Consider the following 25,694-nt stretch of genomic DNA (forward strand, 5'->3'; position numbering starts at 1 on the left):
ATGATGCCCTGGAACACATTCAGGAACAGTTTGCAGCTTGCAATAGAAAAGACCTGTAGATGTATCTGATTTACAATGAAACTTCTCCTTCAGTCTACACATTCATAAAGTTATCACTTGTGTGTCTCTGGGTTTGACTTCTAGGTCTCAGTTTGCCCACATCCATTACATTACAGGGTTTCTCCTCTGTGATTCCTTGATGTTTCCTTAGATCTGACTTTTGAATGAAAGCTTTCCCACATTCATCACATTTATAGGGTTTCTCACCTTTATGAGCTCCCTGCTGTCCTCTGAAGATTGATTTGTAGGTGAAAGCGCTGCCACATTCATTACATTCATAGGGCTTCTCCTGTGTGAGTTCTCTGATGTGACCTTAGACCAGACTTCTCTATGAAAGCCTTCCCACATTCGCTACAGTTATATGGTTTCTCCCCAGTGTGAGTTCTCTGATGTACTAGTAGGCCTGACTTTGCAGTGAAAGCTTTCCCACATTTGTTACACTCGTAAGGCTTCTCGCCTGTGTGAGTTCTCTGATGTTTCCTCAGGCCTGACTTCTGACTGAAAGCTTTCCCACATTCATCACATCTATAGGGTTTCTCCCCAGTATGAGTTCTCTCGTGTATTGCCAGGCTTGACTTCTGGTTGAAAGCTTTCCCACATTCCTTACATTCATGGGGCTTCAGACCACTGTGAATTGTCTCATGTATTCTGAGGGTTGAATTCTGCGCAAAGCTTTTACCACATTTGTTACATTCATAAGGTTTCTCCCCTTTGTGAATTGTCTGATGTGTTCTGAGGGTTGAATTCTGGACAAATGTTTTCCCACATTCATTACATTTATATGGTTTCTCCCCTGTATGAGTTCTCAGATGAACTCTTAGGCCTGACTTCCAGCTGAAAGCTTTCCCACATTCAATGCACAAGTAAGGTTTCTCCCCTGTGTGACTTCTCTTATGTTTTCGTAGGCCAGACTTGAGGCTGAAAACTTTCCCACACTCGATACACTGATAAGGTTTCTCCCCTGTGTGAACTCTCTGATGCAGAGTGAGCTGTGACTTCTTACAGAAGGATTTTCCACATTCACTACATTCATAGGATTTTACTCTTAAATCACTCTTCTGATGTACACAGAAGGTTGAATGATAGCTGAAGGTTTCACTACACATGTTAAAACAAGAGGATTTCTCAGTTTTGTGAGTTGAATTAGAGCTGAAGTTTCTTCCACATTCAACATGTTTCACCTGTATGTGGCTTCTCTGGTTTTCTCTGAAGTGTGCCTTCTGGCTGACAATTCTCCCTCCTATGTCACTTTGCTGAAGATGAGTGAATAAAACTTTCCACAAATGTTTGTCTTGAATTTCCTGGTTCTTCCTTAGATTACCATGCTGGCAGTTTTCTAAAAATAAGAAAATTAAAAATACCTTATGAATCAAACACATTTTTTCATGGAATGGAGCCTAAATATATACAACCTATTATGTATTTGATTCTTTGGTTTCTACACCATACTCCAAAGAATAAAGTAATTGCTTTCGTTTGGGGAAAAAAATGTTGGTGAGAACAAAATGAAAGCAAACTGGCAATGTATATCCATATTTGGCATTTTAAAAATATGATTTTTAAAATAACAAAGATAAAGGGAAAAAAAAGGAACAGTTAACAACCAAGTGGGTGATTCTGGGAAATTATACAATTTAATAGGATGAATCCAATAAACGCTATAATGAACAGTAAGTAGAATGACAAGGAAAATCAGTGCGTAAGGGCTTTCAAGGAATATATAAGAAACACTGTTTGACTTGAAGGAAGATCAGGGTCCAGGTTCTTACACTGTCAAATGTTAGAGTCCAACAGTAGATTACTTATTAGTCTATATGTTTCTAGTTGGAGTTCCCTCTTTTCCATTTTACATGTCAATACCAAAATAAATTTATAATGGCACCATCCTTCTAAGTAAAGGAACTTTCTTATAGTCTACACTCAAATTCTTCTGGGTGCTATGCACAGGGATACAAATGTACAAAATGAAGTAAAAAACTGATGACAGGAAAAGTGATCTTCCAGTCTGGAATGAACTCACTGCTTTATGCTGGCTGTGGTGCCTTGGTTTATTATTCAATAGCAAACTACTCCTGACCATCAAATTTTATGGTTTCCTCTTTTAATCTATTTACTCATCATCCTGAAAGCAATCTTATCCCTAGTCAATCCTTGAGCCATCACTTCATCTACTTTCCAACATATATACTGCATGTTAGAACATTAAGGATCATATTTCAAAGCGTTTCCAGAAGTCTTTATGGATATCCTTTATGTTTATCACAAAAATTTTGAGATATGCTTTGGGTGCTATTACCACCCTGCTGCTACTCACATTCCATTCAACAATTTCAGGCATACACTAAAAATTTAAGATACTTCTGAACCCTATGTGCCAGTTCACAAAGAGTTGACAGTCCAGAAAACATTAGGTATTTAAGCTAATATTAAACAAGTCTATAATAATTTCTGGTGTAGGTTGTTCAGACTGTATGTCTCCCATTTTGCTCCACATTATTTCCCTAAGTTACCCTGCATTCTAGATTTTGCTCAGATCCTAGATATCCTGCAGGGCAAGGTTATTTTCCCAACTTAAAAAAAAAAGAGAGAAAGAAAAAGCCTTTAAATATCTACCAGAAAATTTAAGCATGGCTTACATTAAATCTGGCAGCCTATGCCATTCATTTTAACAAAGGTTACATGGACAGCATGCGTGTTTACTAACACACAGGATTTTTTTTTTAAAACAAATCACTACCACTAAGCAGTACCTAAAATAATGGTCTTTTCAATTAATGGCACCTCTGAGGCTATAAAATATATTTTATATAGCTTTGCTCTTTTTTATCCAAAACAGAATACTTACTATCATATTCTTTCCATCCTTCTGTGATACAGACTAAATCAGTGGTCCTAAAAAGTATTGTGTTCAGGGCTACTCAGACCTCTAACAGACACACTGGCTCAGACTCACTGCCAATGTATATCTGACAATTCACAAGTCACAGAAATTTGACGGAAAAATTTGTTTTCAATATGACATACCTTTCCCCTAACTAGCATTAGCATTAATCCACAAGTAATTACAAGATATTTGTTATAAATTACAATGGAGTAAAGAAGAGAGGGAAAAAATATATTCTTTTTGGTGGATTATGATACATTCATATGCACACATGCATACCCACACATGTGTATATATTTATATAAAATTTTTATTTTGTCTGAGAATTATTAATATGGCATTCTATATATAGGCTTTTACAATGAGCTTCTTCATTCAAGATTTTGTTTCTTAGATTCATCCACGTGGTGCACTGCAGATAGACCAATGTAAAAGTCCTTTGTATCCTGGCTTCTTTTTAAGTTCATCTGTAAATAAATATTCAGGTTAGTTCCACAATCGTGTTTTTACAAATCTCGATGCCATGGAAAGTCTTATTCATGTCTTCTCGTGAACACGTGCAGTCTTTCTAGAGTATAAACTTGCAAGTGGAAATGGTGAGCTATAGGGAATATGTGTATTGAACTTTATGGAGAAGGTCAAATTGTTTTTCCAGTAATTGCTCCAATTTACACTTCTGACTGCCTTGTAGACCTTTCCCTCATAATGTATCTTCAGTCTTGGTATTATTCGACTTCTCTATATTTGACAATACAGTAAGTCTAAAACATACTGTGCTGTTTTCTGAATTTGCATTTCCAAGATAACCAATAAGGGTAAAAAAGTTTTCATACGCTTATTAGCCATTTTTATTCTTTTTTTTTTTTTTTTTTAAAGATTTATTTATTTATTTAATTTCCCCCCCTCCCCTGGTTGTCTGTTCTTGGTGTCTATTTGCTGCGTCTTGTTTCTTTGTCCGCTTCTGTTGTCGTCAGCGGCACGGGAAGTGTGGGCGGCGCCATTCCTGGGCAGGCTGCTCTTTCTTTTCACGCTGGGTGGCTTTCCTCACGGGCGCACTCCTTGCGCGTGGGGCTCCCCCACGCGGGGGACACCCTTGCGTGGCATGGCACTCCTTGCGCGCATCAGCACTGCGCATGGCCAGCTCCACACGGGTCAAGGAGGCCCGGGGTTTGAACCGCGGACCTCCCATATGGTAGACGGACGCCCTAACCACTGGGCCAAAGTCCGTTTCCCCGTTTTTATTCTTTTTGCCCTTTCTTTCTAATGAATTGTTATTGTTTACCTTGATATTCAGAAATCTTAAAAGTTCAATATTCTAAGCCTATCTGATTATCAAACTATAAGCCAGGAGATGAGTCAGTGAATAAAAAATAAAAAACACCTGTTCTCAGAGAACATACAGGCCATTAGAAACAAACAATAAACAAAATAAAATATATAATTGATTCACAGTGTATTAAGTGATGAGTGCTTTGGAGAAAATAAAACAAAGGGTGTGGAGAGATGGACTGCCTGAGAGCAGCAGGGTCATGGACAACCAACAGAGGGCACTAAAGATCATTATTCTTTATCTACTATAGAATCAAACCCTTTTTGGAGTATATTTGCAGTAAATATAATCTCCCACTGATTGTCCATTTCTAGCTTCCAAAAACACAAAATTCTGTGATTTTAACAGCAGAAGTAAGTATCTTTGGCATCACTGCCCATGTCAATAAACAGCACATGACTGCATTAGAAAAACCCCAGGTAGTCTTTCTTGAGCAAAACTTTCCGCATGCTTACAAAAGATCCTGCGGCTTGTGAACCTCACAGCAATAGTTTTTTCACGTTTCATAAGAGTGTGAGACAAACTGCATGCATCCCTAGAAGTATTATATAGCTTGCTATAATCAGTTGTCTTACCTCTTTTGCTCTATACTGTTTTATAAGATTCACCCATTTTCACTTGTAGTTGTGAGCATTCTCTGTTGCATAACATTCCATTTTAAAAAATGCCAGAATTTGTTTCTACTTTCATCTGTTGACAGGCATATGGTTCGTTTACATTTATTATGCAATGCCACCATTTTCAGAGGAAATGGCACCAGTCTATAAGCAGTGGATGAATGTAGTGTCTCTGATGGTCCACAACACTCGATGTGGCCAGACTTCTTCACTTCTGTCCATGTCAGACATGCTTACTAATAGCAGGGTATGACTGTACTGTATTGGATCCTCTCCTAACTGGGAAAGTTAAATACTTCTTCCCAAGTTTATTGGGTAATTGGACTTACTTTTTGGGGAACATGCCGATGAAATCTTTTACCCAATTTTTTTATTGGGCTACCTGCCGTTTTCTTCATAGATTTGCAGATGTTTTTTATACTATCTTGATTCTAGTCTTATCTTGGTTCTAAGCATTGTAAATAGTTTCTATAACTCTGCAGCTTCTTCGTACTTTTTTTACAATCTTCTATTATACATTCTGAATTTTGATGTAGTCAAGGTTATCAAATTTTTCCTGTATGATTAGGTTTTGATCTTAAGTCTTTGCGTAGGTAATAAAATAATAAAACTAATATTATTTTCTAAACTCTTTTGTTGTGTCTTATAAAAGTGGCTTTAGACCACACCATACTGATTTTTGATGTAGGGAAACAATTAAATTTCCCTAGCTTTGTGCAGAAGTTAAATGTCGTTAAGGCATATATATCTGTTGCTAGGCTCTCTAGTGCATTTTACAGGTCCACTTAATTATTCCTACACATGTACAATATTGTATTGATTACAGAGCATCATAATATCTTTATACAAAGTAGTGAAAATCTCCCACCTTTTTACCTCTTAAAATGTATCTTAAGAGACTTCTGGGAAGATTGAGGATTGGAGACACAGGGCTCATTTCTCTCTCAGAAACATAGCTAAAGGACAGGCAGAAACTGACCAGAAAACTGATCTTGGGCTTAGGACAACAGGGGAAAACTGTCCAGAAGAGAGAGGGGCAAAGAAAAGGAGACTCAGCTGGGAAGATCTTAGAGTAAAGCTACAGGTGCAGTTGCCAGTACCCAATCCTCCATCCATGAAGCAGAAAGCAGTAAGACCTCCCGGCCCTGGCTGGCTATGGACTGGGAGGGTTGCATGGGTCCACATCCCCAGGAAAAGGCTGAGATTAAGCCTACAGCTGATCCAGCTTTGGACAGTGAGTTCGGAATGCTGTGTCCCATAGATGGTGTCCTTCCAGGCCAGGTGTTTCCCCACATTGTTTGTTGGGAGCCAGTGGTGAACTGACAATAACTTGTCTTTTCAAATACCCTCCCAACTGACCTGGACTGATGGCAGAGGGGAGTGGAGAGGAAATTAATTTCCTCCCTGAGAAAAGGGAGGATGCAGCATCTGAGCAACTTTGATTTGCAAGGCTTGGCTCTGAATAGCCTGCCAGAGTGGGGTTCCAGTAAGCATATTCCTCCCCAAGGTTTGAGCAGGAAGGTGTGAAAAGTGCCATCTGCTGGTGTACCAGGAAAATGGAAACACGTGGGGAAAAGGTAAATAAGTAAAACAGGATTTTCAGTACCTTTACTGTCCCCCTCCCTCAAGCCTCTGGAAACAGATCTGCACACCATCACTGGTCCATGGTCCTGATTTGAGCTTTAAACAGTGCAATTCTAAAGACACAGAACAAGTTGAACCAAGAATCAAAGAAAAGAGGTTAACACAAAGCCACACAACACTAAATCTCTAGGCAAGAGAAACTGACCATCAGAATAAATTCACCTCAAAATCAGATGCCTAGATATCAGTAAAAAATTACAAGCCACACTAAGAAAAAGGAAGATATGATGGTTCAGGCAAAGGAACAAATCCAAGCTCCAAATTAAGATACAGGATTTGAAACAACTAATCAATGATATTCATATAAATCTTCAAAATCAAATCAAGGAGTTGAAAGACAGTACAGCTAAAGAAAGAAAAAAAGAAAACACATTAAAAAGACAGGGTAGGCAAAAAGAATAATTTTAAAAAGTGAATAGAAAAAATCAGAGCTTATGTGAATGAAAAACACAATAGGTGAGATTAAAAATACAACAGAGGCATAAAACAGCAGATGTGAAATCATGGAAGAAAGGACCAGTGATGCAGAAGTCAGAACAGGTGGATTTGAAAAGAGGGAAGAACACAGAGAGGAAAGAATAGAAAAACTTGAGTAGGAGCTCAGGGAGTTGAATGATAGCACAATACACAACAATATATGTTTTATGGGAGTTCTAGAAGTAGAAGAGAAGGGAAAAGGGACATAAAAAGGACTTGAGGAAAGAATGGCCCCAAATTTCCAAACTCTCATTAAAGACATGAATATGTGTCCAAGAAGTATAGTGTATTCCAATCAGAATTAATCCAAATAGACCTATTCTAAGACAAATTATTCAGAATGTCAAATGTCAAAAATAAAGTTCTGAAAGCAGCAAGGAAGAAGCAAACCATCACATATAAGGGATACCCAGTAAGACTTAGTGTGGATTTCTCATCAGAAACCAGGGAAGCAAGAAGGCAATGGTTTGCTATAATTAAGATACTGAAAACTACCAACCAAGAATCTTTACCAGGTAAAATTGTCCTTCAAATATGAAGGTGTATTTAAAATACTCAAAGATAAACAGAAGCTAAGACAGTTTGTAAACAATAAGGATCTGCAGTAATCATGAAAGGGAGTTCTGCAACTCCAAAGGAAAAGACAGGAGAGAAAGTTTGGAAGAGAGTGCAGAAGTGAAGACTATCAGAAAAGGCAACAAAAAGGGTAAAATGACAGACAAAAATAAGATATGACATATGAAAAACAAAGGATAAAATGGCAAAGTAAAGCCTTTACAGTAATAACATCGAATCAAAAGATTTGATCAAATCTTCCCCAATCAAAAGATTTAGGCTGACAAAATGGATAAAAAAAAGAAGAAGAACAACCATCCATATGATGCCTGCAAGAAACTCACCTTAGACCCAAATATACAAACAGGCTGAAAATAAAAGATTGGAAAAAGGTAGTTCATGCAAACAGTAACCAAAAAGAGGGCAGGGATAGCTATACTGGTGTCAGTCAAAATAGACTTTAAATGCAAAACAGTGATGAGATGAAGAAGGCCAGTATATTTTAATAAAAAGCACAATCCACCAGGAAGGAGTAACAGTCATAAAAATCTATTCACCTAACTAGGATGCTCCAAAATACATGAGGCAAACTCTGGCAAAACTGAAAGGAGAAACAGACACCTCAACAATAAGAGCTGGAGACTTCAACATGCCATTCATATCAGTAGGTAGAACTAGACAGTGGATCAACAGGAAAATAGACAACTTGAACAATATGATAAACAAGCTGGACTTGACAAATCCAGAACACTGCATCCCAAATCAAAAGGGCATACATTCTCAAGTGCTCAAGGATCTTTCTTCAGGATAGAACAGATGTTATGTCACAAGGCAGGTGGGTCTCAAGAAACATAAAATGATTGAAGTTATATAAAGCACCTTCTGTGATCATAATGCAATGAAACTGGAAATCAATAATAGGAAGGAAAGGAGAAAACTTGCAAATATACGAAGGGTAAACAACACTTGCCGAAACAATCAATAGGTCAAAGAAGAAATTGCAAGAGAAATTAGCAAATATTTCAAGATGAAAATGAAAACAAAACATTGCAAACTTACAGTATACAGTGAAGGCAGTGCTGAGAGGGAAATTTATAGCCCTAAATGCCTATATTAAAAGAGAAGAAAGTGTTAAAATCAAAGACCTAACTAGATGTAGCAGTTTGGCATTATTTATGAATACCAGAAATAGATATTAGATTATGTTTGTGAACTGGTCTTTTCTTCTAGGCATTGGATTCAGAGGTTTCACTTTTACTTGATTAAATAATGATTAAGGCTTTGATTGGGCCTCATCAGTAGTGGTGGGCAGGGACTCACAGAGACTCACAGAGAAAACTACACTGCAGGGAAGGGAGTTGGAGTTTTTTGAGCTGCAGCCCAGGAAGTAAGCACACAGAGGAGCTAAGCAGGTGAGCCCAGAGATAAATGAGCCCTGGGGAGGGAGACAGAGCCAGCTGCCTGATAGTCTACAACTGGCCTTGTGGAACAAGCAGGGCAGCTGAGTGTGGAGAGAAACAAGCCCTGGGAGGAGAGGAACCCAGGAAGCAAGAACCCTGGCAGAGGGCAGCAGCCATCCTGCTCCAACATGTGGCAACAGACTTCAGAGAGGGAAGTAACTTATGCTTTATGACCTGGTAAGTGTAAGCTTCTACCCCAAATAAATACCCTTTATAAAATCCAACATATTTCTGGTATTTTGTATCCCTTTGTCTGACTAAGACATTAGGGAAAAAAAAGAAAAAAAGAACCAATCCCAAAATCCCAAAGCAAGCAGAAAGAAAGAAATAACAAAGACTAGACCAATAATAAGTGAAATTGAGAACAAAAAATAAAAGAAAATCAACAAAAAAAGCTCTTTCTTGAAGATCAATAAAGCAGACAAGCCTTTAGCGAGACAAAGAAAAAAAAAAAGAGAAGATGCAAATAAATAAAATCAGGAATGAAGGGGACATTACAAATGACCCCACAGAAATAAAAAAGGATAATAGAAGGACATTATGAGAAACCGTATGCCAGTAAACTAGAAAACCTAGATTAAATGGACAAATTCATAGAAATACCAAAAAATGCAGTGATTCTACATAAAATATAAGAACTCAACAAACCAATAATCGTAAGTGAAGAGAGAGAATTAGTCATCAAAAATCTCCCAATGTCCAGGAACAGAGGACTTCACAAGTGCATTCTATCATGCACATGAACAACTGATACCAATCCTACTTAAATTCTTCTGAAAAATAAAAGCAGGGAAAATTACCCAACTCATTTTATGAAGCCAACATCATCCTAATACCAAAGCCAGGTAAAGATACCACAAGAAAAGAAAATTACAGTTCTCTAATGAACATAGATGCAAAAATTCTCAAAATACTTTCAAATCTAACCCAACTGCATATTAAAAGAATTACAGGGGAGTGGATATAGCTCAGTGGTTAAGCACCTGCTTTCCATGTACAAAGTCCTGGGTTAAACCCCAGTACCTCCTAAAAAAATAAAATAGAGAAAAAAATTACACACCACACCATGATCAAGTCAGTTTTATTCCTGTTATGCAAAGGTGGTTCAACACAAGAAAATCCATTAAACACCACATTAACAAATCAAAGGGGGAAAAAACACATGATCATCTCAACTGACATAGAAAGGGCATTTTTTTATTACTATTTTTTTATTTTATTTTATTTTCTTTATTTTCTTTTAAATGTTACATTCAAAAAATCTGAGGTCCCCCATTCCACCCACGCCACCCCTCCCACATCAACAAACTCTTCCATCATTGTGGCACATCCACTGCACCCGGTGAATACATTCTGGAGCACCGCTGCAGCACATGGACAGTGGTCCCACATTTTAGTCCACACTCTACCCCAGTACAGCCAGTGGGCCACGACAGGACACACAACGTCCACATCGGTCCCTGCAGGACAACTCCAAATCCTGAAAATATCCCCATACCCTATCTCTTCTTCCCTCTCCCGACCATCAGCAGCCACCGTGGCCACCCTTTCCACATCACTACTACAATTTCTTCCCTTACTAATCACAATATTTCCCCAGCAGAACACCAGTATGTCCACTCTAACTCATACGCTACTCCTCCATCTTGTGGACCTGGGGTGGCGATGTCCAGTCCCCCTCTATATCAAGAGGGGGTTTAGATTCCACATAAATGCAGTATCTTTTCTTAATAAAAACACTTCAAAAGATAAGATTAGAAGGAAATTTCCTCAACATGATAAAAGGCATATATGAAAAACCCACAGTTAACATCATCCTCAATGGTGAAAGATGGAAAGCTTTCCCTCTAAGATCTGGAACAAGACGAGGATGCCCAATGTCACCACTGTTATTCGACATCGTGCTAGAAGGTATAGCTAGAGCAATTAAGCAAGAAAAAGAAATAAAAGGCATCCAAATTAGAAAACAGGAAGTAAACTCTCAGTATTCACAAATGATATTATCTAATACTAGAAAACCTTAAAATATCTATGACAAAAGTACTAGAGCTAATAAATGAGTTCAGCAGAGTGGGAGGATATAAGAGCAACACACAAAAATCAGTAATGTTTCTATACACTAGTAATGAACAATCTGAGGGGGCAATCTAGAAAAAAATCCAATTATAACAGAACAAAAAGATTATCTGGGAATTAATTTAACAAAGGATGAAAAGGGCCTTTATTCTACAAAACACTGCTAAAGGAATCAAAGACCTAATCAAATGGAAGGACATTCTGTGTGTATGGATTAGAAGACTACGTATCATGAAGATGTCAATTCTACCCAAATTGATTTATAGATTCAACACAGTTAGAATCAAAATTCTAACAGCTTATTTTACAGAAATAGAAAAGTCAATTACCAAATTTATTGGGAAGGGAAAGAGGCCCCATATAGCAAAAATATCCTAAAAAAGAAGAGTCAAGTCAGAGGACTCATGCTTCCTGACCTTGAAGTATATTACAAAGTTACAGTGGTCATTACAGCATGGTTTTGGCATTAGATAGACACATCAATCAATGGAATCAAATTGAGAATTCAGAAATAGACCCACATTTCTATGGTCAACAGATTTTGACAAGCCTATCTTCCTGGGACAGAACAGTCTCTTCAATGTCTACAATCAAAAGAATGAAAGAAGACCCCTATTTCCCATCCAGTACAAGAATCAACTCAAAATGGATCAGAGACCTAAACATAAAAACAAGGACCATAAAACTCCTAGAAGATAATGCAGGGAAACATTTTCAAGATCTTGTAGTAGGTGGGGGTCTCTTAAAACTTACACCCAAAGCATGAGCAACAAAAGAAAAAATAGATAAATGGGATGTTTTCAATATTAAACACTTTTGTTCCTCAAAGGATTTTGTCTAGAGGGTGAAAAATCAGCCTCATCAATGAGAGAAAATATTTGGAAATCATGTATCTGACAAAGGCTTAATATTCATAAGATAAAAAAGATCAACAACGCAACAATAAAAAGACAAATGACCATATTAAAAAATGGGCAAAAGACTTGAATAGATATTTGTCCAAAGAAGAAAAACAAATGGAAGAAACACGTGAAAAAATTTTCAACATCACTAGCTATAAAGGAAATGCAAATCAAAACTACAATATCATTTCATACCTATTAGAATGGTCACTATTAAACAGAAAACTACAAGTGCTGGAGTGGATGTGGAGAGAAAGGAATGCTTAGTCACTGTTGGTGGGAACTCAGAATGGTACAGCCACTGTGGGAAGTTTGTTTTGAGGTTCCTAAGGAAATGAAATATTGATCTTCCATAACACTACTAGGCATATACCCAGAAGAATTGAGAGCAGTGACATGAACAGACATCTGCACACTGATGTTCACAGTGGCATAATTCACAATTGCCAAAAGATGGAAAAAACCCAGGTGTCCAACAACTGATGAATGGGTAAATAGTAGCATATGTACATAATGGACTATAATTCAGCTATGAGAAGAAATGAAGTTGTGGAGCATGTGACAACACAGATGAACATGAAGGACATTATGTTACATGAAGCAAGTCATATAAAAAGACAAATATTATATGACTTTGCTATTACGAACTAAATATAATAAGAAAACCCATGGAGTAATAGCTAGAATATAGGTAGTCAGAAAAAGGAGACTAAAGAATAGAAAGCTGAGATTTAATCTGTGCAGAATTGGTAAAAAGATGGTTTTTAAATGTGTAGAAATGAACAGAAATGGTGAAAGCATATCACTGTATGTGTAATTAGCAGCACTAATATTTGGATATGATTGTGAGTGAAAGGGAAAGTTTAAGGTTGTGTATATCACATAAGGAAAACTAAACAATGAAACATAGAACTGTATGGCATAGTGAACCCTCTTGTAAAAAATGAGTATGGTTACAACTGCCTATGTAAGAATGCTTTTCCCTGAAACAGAACAAGTGTACATTAACGTTACAAGATGTAAATATCAGCGTGATATTTGGGCAAAAATACAACTGAAAAAGGAAGTGTGCCAAGTGAAAGCATCTAGACAAAAATACTACATATTATTTGACTCTATCTACACAAAATTTAAATACAAATAAAGTATAGAGATGGAAATAGATTAGCAGTTATATATGGCAAGAGAAGGATACACAGATTGAGAAGTGACTACTAAGGGTTAAAAGTTTTGTTCTTTTGTACATGTATGTAATGAAAATGCTTTAATATTGATTAAAGTAATGAACGCACAACTCTGATTATACCAAATGCCTTTGACTGTATACTCTAGATCGGTGGTTCTGAACAAGGAGTCCATGAGCTTGAATTGAAATTCAAAAACACATTATTCTTGTGGGGTGTGTTGGGGTGGGTGTGATATATTTATTAAATAATACACAGTATAGTGTGGAATTAATAAGAGGTATGTGGTTTTCACCTGACTTGCAAAGGGGTCCATGGAACAAAAAAAGTTTAGAACGACTATATGGTTTATCAATACTTTTCACAACAATTGGTTAGAAAAAATTTTTAAGTTATCATTGAGCCTTTTCATTGCTATGCAAACTGTCAAATCAGCTTGCCAAGCTTCACATATACACACACAAAAATAGGATTTTTGTTTGGTATTATACTCCGTTTATAAGTACCCTATCTAAATACATGGTATATCCCTCTAATGTTTATTTAAAGCCTCTCATAGTTTTTATACATTTCTATTTAGATATCTTGCATGTTTTTCATTAATTTCCAAGTGTTTATCCTACTCTATCATTATATATATCTGCAGTTATTTCTTAGTAGTGTCTCTCATTTTTCTAGTTTAGATTAGCTACAGCTTATTTATTTTAGTATAGTATCCCATTTATTTAGATCTTTTAAATTGCTAATATATTTTTTATTCTGAGAAAGTGGCTAATGATTATTTATACCACTGTAGTTTTCCAACTCATTAATTTCTACTTTCATCTTATTTTTTCTGCTTTCCTTAGTTGTCTTTTTAAACTTTTATTTTTAAGTAAGTGTACGAGAATACAAATTTTCCTCTAAGCACTGCTTTGCCTAAAGCACTAAGTAATAGTTTTTCATTTTCATAGTTTCCTTGATTTCTGCAAACTAGGATCCTCATGCCAATAGATTTTTAAAAATAGGTATTTATTTTTCATACCCTGATAGAGAAGTTTTCATTTTCTTTTATTGTTTGCAATTTCAAGGTTTACTGAAATCTGATATTTCTGTTTTTTTTAGAATTTAAAGATTTTTTTTAGCTGAAACTTCACATTTAGTAAATTGTGAATTTTAGTAAATTAAAAGTTTTACTCTTTGATTGTAGAGTCTGAAAGACATGTATAGTTATGTATAAATATGACTTTATAAAATGTGCTCTTTATACCTGCTAGACTACCAGTAATTTTCGAATGGTTCTGGTTTGATATCAGAGAGACATATCAAGGTGTACTACATTTTATGCGTCTCCATGTCTCTTGTATACAGGTCTTGTTTTATGAAAATTTACTTGGAGCAAATATTTAAAACTTTTATATCTCCTTTTTATATGGTCTCCTTTAACATTATTAAAATGGCATCTTCCTCATTTAACGTTTTATAACCTGAATTCAACCTTGACGAATATTTAAATAAATGATCCATGCAGAGTTTTTGTTATTCTTTACCAATTTACTATTTTTTTACTTCAAACATCCCAAATTATTATTTAGGTCTCTATCTATATCAGACAGTTTCTTCTCCCTCCCTTCCAATTCTTAATCCACAATGCCCTGACCCCAATAAAAATCTCAAAAGCAAGTCTGCAAGGCTCAAACTAATTTGAAGTAATTTATTAAATCCCAGAAAAATGTCCCCAAATATAAAGGAATACAACAAAATCTAGCACACAAAATTTAATAATGAATTCCTGAAACAATTTAAAAAAAGATAAATGCACACTTATACTTGGATGCAACACTTCTTTTTCAATATTTGTAAGTAAAAGCATAACAATACAGAATAACTTGAGGAATACTAACTGTTCATTTAAATTAACTTGCATCTTTAGAACACTAGATCCAAAAAACAAAATAAAATAGTCTTTTCATACATGTACTGAACATTCACCAGGATTTTACACTGGGCCCAACAAAAGTTTCAATAAATTATAAAGGACCGATCATGCAGGGTATGTTTTCCAAATAACCAATTACATAAAAAATCTGTTACAGTAAGAAATTGGGAAACACAATAGCATGTAAAAATTAATGAGGTAAGCCTAAGGATCAAAGAAGAAATCACAAAAGAAATAAGAAAATACCTTGAACTAAATGAAAATGAAAACACAACATAATAAAATCTGTGTGATGCAAATAAATCAGAGGTTATAGTCAAATATATAGATTTAAATAATGACCTAAGCTTCCACCAATAAAAAAAAAAAGTTGGAAGAAAAGGGCAAGTGAAACCGAAATTGAGTGGAAAGGAAAAAATAAATAAATTTAAAAGCCAGAAAAATAGAGAAATCAATACCCACATAACAACATATTTAACAGGTCTCTAGATAAACTAAGTAAAAAGACACAAATTAGTAATATCAAGAATAAAAGAGGGAGTATCACTATAAATACTCCATATAAGTAGGGAATATCATGAACATCTTCATACCAGCATCTTCAATCTCTTTGATAAAATATACACAGTGTTTTAAAGATATAAACTACCAAAGCTCATTCAAGGCAGCAGACTTGGCCCAGTGGTTAGGGCGTCCGTCTACCAAATGGGGGGTCCGCTGTTCAAACCCCAGGCCTCCTTGACCCATGTGGAGCTGACCCACGTGCAGTGCTGATGCACGCAAGGAGTGCCGTGTCACGCAGGGGTGTCCCTGCATAGGGGAGCCCCACGCGCAAGGAGTGCGCCCGTAAGGAGAGTTGCCCATAGCAAAAGAAAGTGCAGCCTGCCCAGGAATGGTGCCACACACACGGAGAGCTGACACAACAAGATGATGCAACAAAAAGAAACACAGATTCCCATGCCACTGACAACAGAAGGGGACAAAGAAGACACAGCAAACAGACACAGAGGACAGACAACTGGAGGGGTGGGGTGTGGAAGGGGAGAGAAAGAAAGAAAGAAATCTTAAAAAAAAAAATTAAACAGCTAACCTCTACAGCATTATATCTATTAAAAATAATTGAAGCTGTACTTTAAATCCTTCCCACACTGCCTGGGAATTGCCTCCTGGGAGCCTCCATGTTGGTTAAATGTGGCCTCCCTCTAAGCCAAATTTAGCATATAGGTGCACTGCCTCCCCCCCAGCAGGGGCATGGCTCCTGGGGGTGAGCCTCCCAGGCACTGAGGGATTACTACCAAGCACTAGCTGGTGATGCAACTGGAAAAAGACCTTGAATAAAAGGCGGAAAGGGTAAAGAAAAATGAGTTGGTACAGCTGGGAGACTTCAAAGTGAGTTAGGAAGTCATCAGAGAGGTAACGCTTCTGCAAGTCTCACCAGGATCTCATAGATAGCCAAAGTAGATTCTACCACAAATACTGGGGCTCCTGATGGCTCTGGAGACACCCAGGTCCTACGGTCATGGCAGATGGCTCTGGAGTTTGGTGCCTTGCCAGTGGATCCTACTTTAGAGTTTGTGCTCCTGTGTGTGAAAGTTGGACTCGGATGTGACTTCTCTGCACATGCCTCTTCTGTCCCTTTATTTGAACCTATGGTTGGTACTGGAGTTAGTAGGTGTACGTCCAAGAAACTTAAATCTCTGGGCTGTCCATGTGCCTGATGTGCCCTGAGCCTTGGCAGAGTTGGGGCAACTACTTTCCAGTTCGTTGGACTCTCTCAGGACAGCTGGCAAGGAGGTGAGGATGGACAACCACAACACCAAGAAACCAAGAGAGTCTACAACTGCAAACAAGAGAGTCCCAACCATCAGCCAAATGGGATCAAACTCCTCTCAATTAGAGGTAGAGTGGGCCTCACCATCCCAGAATCCTCAGGATTGGGGAATAAAATATGGACTAGAGTGGACTTATTGGTATTCTACTATAGACATACTGTGATTCTAGCAATGAAGAAATTGTATCATTGATGTGCAGACAGTGGCTACCGGAGGTGCTGAAGTAAAGGAAAGGGGAAAAAGAGGTGTAATATGGGGGTATTTTCAGGAGTTCGTGTTTCCCCAGTGTCACTGCAATGACAGATACAGGCCATTGTATATCCTGCCTTGGCCTACAGAACTGGGCAGGAGAGAGTGTAGACTACAATGTAAACTATGATCCATGCTTGGTAGCAGTGCTCCAGGATATGTTCACCAAGTACAATAAATGTGTCACAATAATGAAGGAGGTTGTTGATGTGGGGAAAAGCAGGAGGTGTGGGGAGTGGGGCATATGGGAATCCCTTATATTTTTTTATATAACATTTTATGTAATCTAAGTATCTTTTAGAAATAAATAAAAAATATATTTAAGAAAATAAAAATAAATCCTTCCCACAAGGAAAGACTGCTCCCAGATGAAACCTATCACACACCTAAGGAAGAAATAGTACTAAATCTATATAAACTCTTTTAGAATATTGTGAAAGAGATAACACCTTTTGATACATTTTAGGAAGCAAGCTTTACCATGCCAAAAGAACCAGGAAAAGATATAAGAAAATAAACAAACAAAAAGTCCTTCACAAACATAGGTGCAAAGTCCTTAAGAAAATGTTGACAAACCATATCCAACAATATATAAAAAGGAAACTATATGACCAAATTGTGCTAATCTGAGGAATGGAAGATAAGCATTCCTAAAGCAATGTTAATTCACATCTGAAAAAGAAAAATCATAAGATGGCAATAAGACAGAAAAAAAAAAAGTTTAAACTCCAACATCTATAAAAAAAGAATTTTAAAGGAATTTCCTTAACCTGATAAAGGTCACCTATTAAAAACCTACACTATATCATATTTAGTGGCAAATGATTAAGTATTTTCACTCTCAGGTCAAGAAGACAAAGACATCCCTTCTAACCACTTATATTCAATAAATATAACACTGGAACTTCTAAAAAGTTCGATAAAGAAAAAGAAAGACTGGAAAGGAAAAAGAAAAAGAAAAAATTTCTTTACTCACATATGACCTCGCTATCCATATAAAACTCATTAAGGTATCTATAAAACACCTACTACAAGTAGTAGGTGAGGTTAGCAAGGTCACAAGACACAGCTTTACTATTTACCATAAATAAATAACTGTATTCCAATATTCTTCCAACAATTAAAAAATGAATTTAAAGCAAACACCATTTAAAATAATATTGAGTTCAGGAAATGTAACTAACAAAGTAGGGCTTAAGACAAAAACTACAGAACACTGTAGAAGAAAATGTAAAGAGCTATATGAAAGGAATACACATTTTTCATAAATCACAAGGGCGCAATGTTGCTAGATTGTAAATTCTTGCCGAATTATCTACTGTGTAAGGGCAATACTGATCTCAATCTCAGCAGGATATTAAGGGAAAATGCCAAATGCTTCTAAGATTTATACGGAAAGGCAAAGAATGAGTAAGTGCCAAGATAATTTTATAGAAAGCAAAAGGGTTGGAATACTTATCCTTCCTGATTTCAAAGTTCCTACTCAGGTGTATTAACCAAAAGCACCAAGATTGGCAGACTAGAGTCCAGAAACAGTTCTTTATATAAATTTTCAACAAAGGTGCCAAAGCAAGTTAATGGAGAAAGAACAGTCTGTGCAGCAAGCTTGGCGTTATACACCATACATAGAATTAACTAGATCTCATCACAAAACCTAAACAAATAAAACTTCTAGGAAAAAGATAGGGAGAAAAATGTTAGTAACCTTGGGGTTAGGCAAAGATTTCTTAAATAGGGGGAAATAACACATGGAACATAAAAGAAAATAAAATATGACCTCATTGAGATGAACACCTTTGTCCCTTAAGACATTCTTTAGGAAATAAAAAGGGCAAGCCACAAATGGAAGAAAAGATGATGGAAAACAAATATCTTATAAAGTTCATCTACATTAGAAAAAAGAATTTTTAGCCCTATAAGAATAAAACCAAAAACCCAGCGAAAAGGAAAAAGGAACTAATAATTTGAAATGTCATAAAAGATATAAAAAAGGCCAAAAGGCACATGGAAAGAGCTTCATCATTATTCATCAAGAAAGTATAAATTGAAAGCCAGTAAAATACAATCTGATACCAAACTCAGCATTTCAAATCAGTTAGTAAGCTTTATAATACCAAGTACAGGTGACTAAGGTGTAGAGCCACTGGAATTCTCATGGGCATGAAAATGGTACAGACATGCTCGAAATTCTTGGCAGTTTCTTATAAGGTGACATACACACTTACCGTAAAGATCCAAGAAAACAGATCTGCATCTTTATGTAAGAGAAATGAAAGCATATATACATGTATAGACTTATCCTTGAATGTTTACAATAGCTTTATTGATGTAGTACCAAACTGGAAACAAATGATGTTATGTACGGATAATGGAATACTGTGTTTCAATAAAAAGAGACCACTACTACACCCCAAAACATGTATGAATCTCAAAATAATTAGTTTAAGAAAAAGAAGTGAGGAGAAAGAGCACATATTGTACAACATACACACTATATGATTCCATTTTTATGATATTTCAGAAAAGGTGAAACTAATACAACAAAAAGCCTATCAGTGGTTACCAAGGAGTGGGGTGGGGATGACTGCAAAAAGCTACAAAAAGACTTTTAAAAGTGATGGAAAACCAAAATTGCTCACCCACAGAGAGGAGGTGGCCGTAGTTCTCCAGCATCACCTCCCTGTACAGGGTCTTCTGCGCAGGGTCAGGAGCTGCCACTCCTCCAGGGTGAACTCCACAGCCACATCCTTGAATGACACTGAGGCCTGTAACAGCACATTCCTGGTCAACGTGAGGGTCCAGAAACAGGTGACACAGGAAATACCTTCGGGATCTAATTATTCATGTTTCCTAATGAGTTAAAGAGAAATCTCACAAAGAATGCCTACCATGACCGAACTCTGTCTTATTCTTGGGGGACACTCACACAATTAGTACAAACATTCTTCTCATGCCCTGATTTGTTTGCATTTATTTACAAGCTATATATAGGCACTATCTGTTAATTTGATACTAATGAAGCTTAGTGATTTTTTTAGAGGAAGTTATTAAAAACAGTTTACCTTATACACCCGTGCCTTGCCCTGAGCACTCTCTAGGGTAGACATAACCCACTCGGCATTATCTGCTATAGTAATGGGGAATCAATGCAGAGGCATGTGTAAGCTCTGTAGGTATTTCACCCACCCAGATCTGCATTTCAGAAGTAATGTCCTAGAAGCATGCAGAATATCTTCAACAGCCAATGTGAGAGGTGCTCACTTACATGAAGGCAAAGCTATAGGGATGAAGCATATGAATCTATGAATCTAATTCCATGAGACACTCATTGCTTGGTAGTGACCAACAGCCACTGCACAAGCAGTGGGCTAGCTGCTGAGCTTTTATCCTGAGCCTGGAAGGCCAGATGCAGAGCATGAGCGAGGCACATCCTGCTCATGTTGCACTCAAAATATCTGTGAACATACAGGTGGAATTACCCCCTGCACAGCTGGTTACATGACTTTGGAACCACAAGGGAGGTGGAAAGAGAAGTTGAGGCCTTAGGAGACATTACTCCTTAAGGTGGTATATTAGGTTAAGTGGAGACACAACCTCTGGCCCTCCAAAATTGATGTTCACCTGGAAGTTATTGTAAGCAGTCCTTGCAGATGTGATTAGTGCAGATGAGGTCACACTGGGTGAGGGTGGTCTCAAATAAAGCGTGACTGGCATCCTTCTAAGAGGGAAATTTGGACACAGGAACACAGATGTGGAGAAAGACAACCATGTGACAATGGCGGCAGATGCTGGAGTCATGCAGTCATAAGCCAAGGAGTCCCCAGGGTCCCAGCAGCTAGACGAGGTGACGGCTATTCCTCCAGTAGGTGAAAAGGGAGCAAGGCCCCTCAGTACCTAGACTTCAGACTTCTAGCCTCCCGAACTGAAAGACAGGACATTTCTGTAGTTTTAAAACCCTCAGTGTATGGCAAATTGTTACAGTGGACTTAGTACAACTAACACAAAGAGCAGTATCAGAGAATTCACCAGCTGAGAGAAAACATAAAAACTGAGGAGAGAAAGGTACCGAGGACAGAACCGAGAGAACAACGTACTTGGCAGAAAAGAAATAAGGCAAAAAGTCTTAGAAGAGTTTCCTGAGTGCTAGAAAGAGAACCTGGGCAGAATGGTGAGAATTAAGAGATGATTTCAAGGATAAAAGATTTTTCTAGTTCAAGATAATGAACTGAACACATGCATTTACATACCCTGCATCCTAAGTACACTCACACACTCAGGTAAAATATAAATTCTACACTAAACGTATAATTACAAGTGAATACAGGGAGGCTTGTCATCAAAGGCAAGGAAATTTGAGGAAATTCTGCAAGATGAAAAGTAGATGTTATAAGGTAAGAAAAACAAGGAATGTTGCCCACATTCTAACATAAACACAGAAGATGGAAAAGGAGCAGGTTTCTCAGGACAGCGCAGAAAAACGTCTAAGCCCCAACTCAAGGTGATTTAGAATCATAATGTACTGTGGAATGAACAAGTAGCAGAGTAATTCATTGAAGAACAGTCAGAAACCCTTGGGAGGAAATCTGCACATATTCAGCAGACATATGAAGAAAATGTTGATGAAAAGAGCTCTCTACACAAGGTGCAGGAAATTCTTCAGGAGTTCAGGTAGAGGTAAAACAGCTAACGGGAGAAACAGAGTTATTCTGGGTATTTGATGGTATGTGAGATTTCACTTTTTAAATTGCTTGTTGCTGGCAGAGAGATAAACTTATTTTTTTAAAAATATGGACCTTGTACCAACCACCTGGTTAACTACATTAATTCTAATATTTACTCTATATATGCATCTAGGTTTTCTACTTCTTTAATCATGTCACCTATAAATTTTTTTTTTAATCTTCCTTTCCAACACTTTCCATAGTACTTAGTCCTGATTTATTTTTTCCACATCAAGGACCACATTCCAAAATACAACATAAAATCTCTTTAAGTTTATTGTTTTTTTCCCCAAATCTGAATGTAAACTCCATAAGAACAGGGAGTCTGTCTATTGTGCTCATTGCTGCCTCCCCAGTGACCAGAACAGTGTCTGGTGCACAGCAGGTACTCAAACATGAAGTATGAATTACCAAAAACTATGAATCCTCAGGAATGGAAAATGTTCTACCCTCTATGGAGAGTAATTGCACCATATTTTCATATTTAACAAAATGAAAAAGTCATTAAACTCTGACCATGCATTCTCACGTCTACCATTTTACCCACAGTCTCACCTACATATCATTCCACATATATGGACTAATTTATTACACACAAATCTAGTGCCTTCAATAGGAGGCTGGTTTAACACCCTTTGGTGCTTTCAAAAACTGGAATACCACGCATCTGAAAAAACGACAATGCTTATGAAGAAAAGGACTCATATGGAAAAATGCCCAGAATATATTTTAAAAAACACGTATACAACAGGTGTATACAGTATTGCGTTGGTTAACAATGGAGAGGAAATTAGAACACACTCTGATTGTCTCTTTATAAATAAAACATGAAAGGCTGATACAAACCAATAAAAGGTGTAGAGGGCATATGGTAGGTAGGGAAAGAGATGTTAACAGGACTCCTTATGTATACCTTAGAACTGTATGTGCACATTATTTGTCAACAAATTTTGTTTGAAAAATAACAATGGGTGTGCCCAAGGAGGCACCAAAATGTTGCCTCTAGGTTCTACAACTTGCAGTATTTAGAGTATGCTACAGCACAGAAAGCAGAGCCCACACTCAGACCCAGAAATGTTAGATTTGGACATAACATGACTAAAATAACATCTCAGGAAACTGCTAAAAGGAGAGACATTACATATCCTGATGAAGATGTCTACCAACGCCCGGCAGTAAACATCCTAAGACACCGAAACTCGTGATTATTTTAACTAAAGATTAACATATTCCATTTTTTTTTCCATTTAATGTATGAACCCTATAAACTTCATAAATCCAAAATACAAAATGAAGAACTCACCTGAAACCTATTCATTTTCTGTGCTTCTTGGTAAAGTGTGGAGAACTTTGACAGTTTTCTGGGGGTAAAAAAGAGGACTGGTGTCATGAGTGCAGACCTACCCAATGCACCAAGATTTACCTGCTAACAATCTCAGCATCTCAGCTGGGGCGCAGCCTTCTGTGGGAATACAGGCCGTCCACCCTTGGAAAGGCACGGGATGGCCCACATACAAGTGGAACCTCTGTGCACACAAGACTCAAATGATTATGGACACTTAAGCCCGCAGGTTTTCACTGGGTGAACATAAACTTTTTTCGGTCGATTTAAGTGATTAACAGAAAAACTAACACCAACAAATGACTGAAGTATATGAAAAGATAAGGCACTGCTCTCTCATTTTAAAACTAACCTAGTAGACAAAGACAGGCTGTGCCCTTCATCCATTCACCTTCGCTTCTGGCTAGAGAATACACAGAAAGCCCAGGAAAAGGCATGGCCATGCTTTGGAGCAAGGAATTTCTAACTGATTTCTTTTCACCGGGTTGTAGTTTCACAGACCTCTTCCCAAGGTCCCTTCGATGTGAGAGGAGGAAGGGCCCTGTGCATCCGTCCTGGCTCTATCACAGCTGGGCGACCCTGGGCAAACCTCTGGCGCTGTCTGGCTCAGCATCACTTCAGGAACCTGAGACTCTGACTTGTGTGTTTTAAATGCAGTTGACGCCGACCTCAGGGGAATAAAGCCTGTGCTGGCACCTGTTCCTGGCACCTGGCTAACGCCTCGGGTGACAGCGCACCTACCTCTCCGCACAGCGTCGCGAAGTAGTCGCTGCCTGCCCCTCGTCTGCAGGGAAGTGCTGCTTCTTCCCACGCTGCTCCTCTCGCCCCTGGTTTGGCACCACTGCCGAGAATAAACGCACATTTCTTCCCCGCGAGGGGGCTTTCTCGGCCGCGCCCCCCGCAAGCTTCCGCCTGCGTGGGGGGCGCGGGCCCGGCGGCGACTTTGGGGTCCCGCCCCAGGGGTTCCGGGAACTCCCACCCTGCCCCGAGTACAAGCCCGACCTTCCCTGCAGGTCCCAAGCGCTCTCACCCAGGTGGACTCCGCGCACAAACCGTCTCCAAAACCGTTACTAGAAAGCGGAAGGAGGCGAGGCTTGCGTTTCTGCATGCGCACAGACGCCGGGGGACGCTTTCCCAGAGTGCTGCGTGGCAGCCTGCACCGGAAGGAACTACATTTCCCATCAACCTCCGCGTCCGCGCCTGGATGGGGCTCAGTGGCTTTTGTCTTAGAAGGCGGGAAAGTTGTACTTGATGTACTTGAACCTGTCAACATTCACGCGAAGCCCACAGGTATTATGAGTCAACCTTGAGATTTAACGCCAAGTACAATGCGTAGCCATTATCAAATGAAAAGAATTTAGATGCCAAACAAAGCTGAAGATAAGTTTGAGAATTGGAATACCGAGTGTGAATTAGAAATACTTAGGTACATGATTGTTGCTCTTGTTAAGTATGAAAATTATGTTGAGTTACGTAGGAAAATATACTCATTTTTTTTAATAAAAAGGAATGACTACTGAAGCATTGACTGAAATTATGAATTTGCAAGTTGATATTACCTTTTTTTTTGTCAAATGCACATAACAACCAAAAATATTTCAAGAATTGATGCTGATTTTGCTATATTCTGATTTTTCTGCGTGGAGAAGTAGTAGAAAAGATCAAGAGAAAAACAGGAAAAAAATAAAAAATGGTTCTTCACAACCACCATTATATAAATTAACCTCTCCTTGAAAAATGATTTAAAATTCAGGGGATTGTGAAGAGGTCACAGATCTGGCTAAATTTCAGACAAGCTAAGTAAGTAGGTAACTAATGGCAAATGGGAGCACGTGGCCGGCACATCGCTGCTGTTTACGACAGAGTCTGTTCTTAAACAATATTTGGTATAGAATAGGATACCTTTAAAGTTAAGGCTGGTCAAAGTAGTTTTCAGGGGTGGGCTGACCTTCACATTCTTAGATGTTCATTTCTTTATTTAAAGAGATCCATCTTTTTATTCTCTTTACATTCCCTTTTGTTTGTTTGGTCATGTTTTTGTTGTTTCTTGTTTTCCTCTATTATTTTCTTTATTTCTTTCACCTTCCTTAGACTTATTTTCTTGTAGTTTTTTAAATTTCTGAGTTGAATGCTTATCTCACTAATTTTAAATCTTTTTTAAAAAATAGTTAATAAATTTAAGCCTATAATTTCCCTCTAAACATCACTTCGTAACATCCTACATATTTTAATTTCAATGTTTTTGTTATGTGGTTCCAAAATTTCATAATTTCATGGAATTCTCTTTACCTACAAATTAATAAACATAATGAATTTTTTAGCAACTCAAACTTATCTTCTATTTTAAGTAACCATTGTGCACAAAGAATGAGATTCTTATGTAAAAAATTCTTCCATATTTGTTGAAACATCCCTTGAATAGAGTATATGGTTGTTCCTAATG

The 25,694-nt window shown here is 37.6% G+C and overlaps 1 protein-coding gene across 1 annotated transcript; it reads right to left on the bottom strand.

Annotated features, from left to right (window-relative positions):
* On the bottom strand, positions 1 to 24,329 carry LOC101441077 (zinc finger protein 782-like). Its single transcript, XM_071216564.1, is given in 6 exon segments — positions 1 to 347; positions 349 to 1,396; positions 19,828 to 19,953; positions 23,213 to 23,270; positions 23,993 to 24,092; positions 24,254 to 24,329. Coding segments are annotated over 3 exon segments (1,335 nt in total). The 5' UTR covers positions 19,862 to 19,953; positions 23,213 to 23,270; positions 23,993 to 24,092; positions 24,254 to 24,329; the 3' UTR covers positions 1 to 94.
* Between the last annotated feature and the right edge of the window lie 1,365 nt (positions 24,330 to 25,694).

This window comes from Dasypus novemcinctus, chromosome 8 (genome assembly GCF_030445035.2).
Source record: "Dasypus novemcinctus isolate mDasNov1 chromosome 8, mDasNov1.1.hap2, whole genome shotgun sequence".
Taxonomy (NCBI): domain Eukaryota; kingdom Metazoa; phylum Chordata; class Mammalia; order Cingulata; family Dasypodidae; genus Dasypus; species Dasypus novemcinctus.